At 32.7% G+C, this 6,000-nt stretch overlaps 1 protein-coding gene across 1 annotated transcript in view; it reads right to left on the bottom strand.

The window, feature by feature from the left end:
• Positions 1-206: 206 nt before the first annotated feature.
• The window catches only part of LOC140732044 (thrombospondin type-1 domain-containing protein 7A-like), a 547,816-nt gene continuing 542,022 nt past the window's right edge, over positions 207-6,000 (bottom strand). Inside the window, exons 31-32 of the mRNA XM_073054149.1 lie at positions 4,615-4,702; positions 207-2,773 (exon numbers count right to left, since the gene is read on the bottom strand). Coding sequence (XP_072910250.1) covers positions 2,689-2,773; positions 4,615-4,702 — 173 coding nt within the window. The 3' untranslated portion in view covers positions 207-2,688. The remainder of the gene's footprint in view (positions 2,774-4,614; positions 4,703-6,000) is intronic.

Genomic DNA, 6,000 nt, shown 5'->3' with positions numbered 1-6,000 from the left:
AACAGAATATATGTAGGAGTCCTCTCAATTATGGCTCTGTCTCTAGCAGGGAAATATCTTTAATTTAGTCCTTTTCTCTGAAGCTTCTGATAAAGATGTTAATTTACAGAAGAGTTTTGACTGCTAAGACTTAACCTTACTGACTTTAGCTCTATCACTGCTGATTGTTGTATGTGACAGCTATGATAAGGCTAACACAAGAATAATGTAACATTTTCATTTTTTTTATTTAACATTTCCAGTAGAATAAATGCTATCAAACAATAACCTCTAATAAAGCACGTGCCACATTTTTGTTTTAAATATAATTGTTACTCAATAAAATTTGGGCTTTACTTTCCTCCACAAAATTTTGGAGCTCATACATAAACATTGCCCTTATTTTTGAAAAAAAGAAAATATACATAATTTTTAAAAATAAAAAAATGGCATATCTACAAATTACCGTAACACAATGGAATGAAACCAACCCCTTTCTTTTGGTTGCTCCTGCTTTCATTCACAAACAGGAAGATAAACTACTAAGAAAAAATTGTAATGGGTTCTGCTTCATATGTGGTGACATTTCTTCCCTGACTTTCAAATTTGAGGAAATTGACATCTCAGTTATATTTTTGTAGATTTCATTTTTACTTTTGCCATTGTAAAGAGCTTCCATTGACTTACAAATTGTATACATTTAGTCTGTTCTCTCAGCAAACTAAATGATTTAACATTTAGCAGGAGTTTAAAGTAAATGCAAATTGCTGTTCTGCTTTCTTGTTTTTCTGATTTAATTTAAAAGTCTCCTCAGAAACGTACAACTTTTGATCACTGTGAACCAGACTATTTCTGAGAATATCACTGTGTATTTTGACAAGGTCATATTTTGATAATTTCCTCTGGGAGATATTATGAATAACATATACAATCTAGAGGATATTAAAGTGTTGTGCTGCTCAAATCAACAATGAACAACATAACTTTTAACTTTGTCAAATACTTGGTTTTACAGTATTCCTTCTGAAAGATAATTCCCGATTCATCAGTCCCAACAAAATAAGTGAGTCTCATATAAAGAAGGATGCTCATAAAATAATGGCAATGTAATAGTAATAAATATTTGTTTTCCTAAAATGTTTGTTTTCTCAAATAATTTTGGTGAAAGGAATTACATTTTACGGCAGTTTTTTTGTTTATTTCCCCCCAAGTTGACTATCTTGCTTAGATAATTGAGAATTTTGAATTTTGAGTTTGCTAACTGCAGTCTGTCCTCCTAGTCACTTTTGGTCAAGGTAGTAAAATAACCAAAAGATGTTGCTCCTTTAAAAGGGAAACTGTATAAAAAGATGTATCTAGCAAAAGAGCCAGTGGACTGTTTGCACAACATTAGCACATCATATCAGAACAATTACATATATCAGAAAATTCAGCTAGTTCCCTATCGATACTGCAACTATACTGACCACTGATACAATTTACAAACTAGCTGCAGTGACTTTCGACACACATTTATGTATGTACACTCACTGAACGAAATGCATGGATTCCATTCCGTCTGAGTTCGTCGTTTTTGCAATTCATGAGTAAACAACATTAGTTTGCTCCCTTTCAATCTATCTATATATCACCTAGGTGAGACACTTTTTTTCAAAAATAAAAGAAGATCGAGGCTAATTCTAAGGTGATAAACGGGTAAGTGCATATCATGCAGCACTAATATAGTGCAAAAAAAGTGCCTCATTTAAATAAATTTTATGGTCCATAGTCCACAGGTTATTTTGAGAGAGCATTTCATTAGTTGCAAAAGTCAAGTCTATAGTTTGCAACATTAATAGGTACAAGCATTTTCAGCAGCAATAACTGGTAGTGTAACTGGTTAACTTGTTGCTAATTCATATGGTTCATAATTAAGAAGGAAAATGCTTAAGCTGTTAACTAATTAGCAAGTTCCCAGATGAATATCTTATTTATATTTTTGCTACTATATTTTGCAAATTTTGATAATAATGTGCAAAATCTTCAAGCAATTCATCCATCCTTTTTGCCTTAAATGATGACCTGTCATCAAGATATAAATATTATTCAATGCTGCTGCATCTCCAGGCAATTGCAAAAAGCAGTTGATAGAAGTATATATTTCCATTCCTTCTGTATTAACAGTGAAGAGGAGAGATTTTGAAATTGCTCTCAGCTGCAGTTTGCAGTTTAACTTCTCAATCCATCAAGCCTGCTCTTTCTAGTAAGTGAGCATCTCAACTATGAACATTAGCTAGTTTTTCCAGCTGATTCCTGTCATTGTCAATGATCTTATTCTCACGAGCAGTGCTCTTATATCAGATACATAGTTATTAAGCAAAATGTAATTATCTGAAAATTCATGTTTACTTTTCAATTCTAATATAATTTGCATTTTAATGTCATTCAGATAAAATTAAGGTTTTCTTTGTAGAACAGTTCTTTAGCATCATATCAAAGATATAGCCTGTGATAAACAGGCAGCTGCATCATTTGAAGTCCTGCATTATACAGAGAATGACATCTTGTAGCATATTCCATCTCCTTCCTGTCAACGTGTCACCGTACTATAGAATCTGGCATACTGACACAGAATCCTATAAAGGATGATAGTCTGGACATATAGAACTCCACAGTACATCTTACAGTGATGAGATAGATAGGAAGATGTTCATCAAGCAATAAAGAAGATTACATGTCAGCATCTCCATCATAGGCCAAGGTCAAAGGTTTCAGCTTGTTATTTTGCTTTCTCTGGGTTTTCCTGGGCTTTTTGCTACAAAGAAGGGCAGAGACAAATTAATATTGTTATATAAATATATCTGTTCAATGGTTTTAATCAGAATGTACACAGGAAAGATTTATGTATTGTCTTTGACTTAGCGGAATGCAACTGATACAATGTTGGTGATACTTTTACAGGGTTTTATTGTCCTGAATTAGAGATAGTTGAGGAACAGCATATGCTTACAGCTTCAGATATATAAACAACTATGTACGTGGAATTTGGGTAAGGGCCCTGCCAAAATTCACAGTTTAAACTGACAAGAGTTGCCAACTATATGAGAAATCAGGATGTGACCTTCCGTTGGGGATGACTCAGTCTCCTGGGATGAGAATCACAATTTAGAAGATGCAATCAGAAAGATGCACAGCACACAGAATCTTCACTTGCAAAGTTCAGCTGGGCAAAATCCAGTAGTTCAAACTGGGATGGTACCTTTTTCTTTTGAAAACTACAGGAATTTATTATAGCCTGCAAAATGATTTAAAGAAAGACCTGATACGAGAAGGCACATATGGTCATAGTGATAGCACATCTAAAGTTTAGGCACTAAATAGTTAATGATTTAATAAACTAAATAAAAAGATTAACGCTTGTTGGATTTAGCTTGATTAACAATTCTAACTCTTTAAAAATTATCATTAATGTGATGTTTTTGCACAAAAAATGATTATGCTGTTTGATTGCAGAAGTTATCAAAATGCAGCAAAATTGGTGAACTTTGAGTCTCGGCATTCGGGCAAATTATTTAGCTTATGTGAAAGCTGCTCAATGTTCAGACTGCGTCTTATCCTCTGCAACTCCTGACCAGAAAGTGCCTGGTACTCACTGGGAAAATGAATAAATATACACATTTCCACATCAGTCTCATTTTTCATTATATTAAGCAGTGACATGAAAAAATCAGAAGTGTTTATGACAATAAATGTAATTATGGTCTAAGAGACACTGGCACCTGTTCAGTGAGAAGAAAAAAAACACTTACTGTGCAAAATTCAGTATATTCATTTCATCAGAACCATTCCTGACTTGATGTGTTATTGAATCGAATAATTAAGAATGTATTTTAATTATGCCGTGCTTACCAAGTTAAATTTCTACATTACAAGGCAAAATTTGGAATAGCAATTCACTTCTTCTGTTCATGCTGGCTGTAAGCTGTATGGAACTGTAATACTGATATTTGCCCAAGCAATGATGAGTTCAATATACAATCATAATTTCAGATTTCAGTCAGAAATCAGTAAAAAATCAGAAGTTAATTAGTTATTAGCACATGCAAATGAAAAAGGTTAAAAAATGACTGCATTTGATAAAACTCAAATCATATCTATAAATTTGCCTGGAAGTAATTTCTCAAGCTATTTTTATTTAAATACAATTAGACCACATCCCCTGCGGCACAGTAATTATTTGTTTACTGAGTACAAATGATATTTAATCTTTGTTTGGATTACGGAAGAGAGAGAGTGAGTGAGTGAGTGAGAGAGAGAGAGAGAGAGAGAGAGTGAGTGTGTGTGTGTGTGTGTGTACAGGCGTACATGTACATGAGTGCAGACACACTTAATACATACATTGAATGAATAGGTAGTTATAAGGACAATAATAAGCATGCAAGATATTTGCAATTTTATTACTAACTCAAAATGTTTACTTTTCAGACTATTCTTTCACCTCTTAGAATGTTGTATGCCACCTACGGAAAGCTACCTTGAATAGAATGTGGTAATATAGTAAGTCGCACACATAGTACATATACAATACCTAACTCCTGCAGTATAATTCCTATATCTGTATCATTTCTACCGCATGGGACATCACCACAAACTTACCAGGCTAGATAGATCATAGAGACAATGAAGATTATTAAGACAAAACCTCCTGCTGCCACACCATAAACCCATGTTTTCAGGTTCCCATCTATAAAGCAAAGATACCTTGTTAACTCTTAACAATGAGCACAGAGATGTCATATTGTACAACTGAGTGTGGGCAGTAATCTGGACAAGTAAATTTATATTGAAAACTTTTGTTTTATTATACTTTTCATCTTGCCATGATTCCTACATTGTTTTCACACACTACTTTGAAGAAGGAACTGGGTTATCTAAATACTTGGTGACACAATCGGGTCTGCACATTGAATCACTATCACTGTTGTTTTAACAAGTACATAGTCTGGGCATCAATGCCTCATCTGTATTTCATTTTCTCATTTCCTACTGGATCCATTCTGTGATACTGTGATTCTGGAACAATCAACCTTAAATCTTCACATTAGTATATGTAGGAATGCTTGAATAATATGATCAGTGGCATTTATGAACATAAATTACAAATTTCTAAATGTTACTTTTATGTTCAGAACCATTATATTTGTGAAAAGTAGCACTTTATTCAATTGTTTCTTTTAAATTGTAAAATCTACAATAAATAATTAGTTGGTGTAGGGAAAAAACTTATGGCATTTCATAAGTCTTGGGTATGAACTTACTAGCAATTAATTTACCCTTCAACCATGTTGGTTTTATCAAACCATCTTTTATGATATTTATCAAAGTCTTACATGGATACTTTTCTTACAGTGCTGTTAAATTGGTATTTTTCTTCAAAAAACGTATGATCAAAATATGTTAGAACTTAATTCGTAGATTTAAACTCTTTTTACGGAGCAAATCAAATACACATTTGCTGATTATAATGGAACATTTCCTTTAAGATGATGAAACATCAAAATGTAGTTAATCAATAGGGATGCAACCTTAAAAATATGCTTTAGGTTAACACCTATTATGTGTCTTTTCATATAACAAATAGTTTTCACAATAATTTGTTTCTTAAATGTTTTATTAATAAAATATGATGAATTGAGGATCCCCTGCATGACAGAAGTCATGACATAGAAGATTATAAGCAATATTTGCTGAATAAAATTTGTTTGATTTTGGCTTTAATATAATCATCTGTTATTAATTACGTAAAAGTGACATGGCAGTGAATAGTATTATGTTTGTAATCAATAAAAAGTAAAGGTGAAGTTTTGTATGAATTACGTTTTTGAAATAAGTATACAGTGTTCAGTTATCAATGAATTTGTTGACATCTAGGGTGAAATTATGCTAAACTGGTTGACGTCACTGAATGCAATTACTTGTACTGAGTCAATGTCTATGGTTACCAAAGGCCAATTGGAGCACCTGACTACTAACCTTTGTTTA

The sequence above is a fragment of the Hemitrygon akajei genome, chromosome 8 (genome assembly GCF_048418815.1).
Source record: "Hemitrygon akajei chromosome 8, sHemAka1.3, whole genome shotgun sequence".
Taxonomy (NCBI): Eukaryota; Metazoa; Chordata; class Chondrichthyes; order Myliobatiformes; family Dasyatidae; genus Hemitrygon; species Hemitrygon akajei.
The sequence above is the reverse complement of the archived record's forward strand: the minus strand, read 5'-3'. Positions and strand labels throughout refer to the sequence as shown.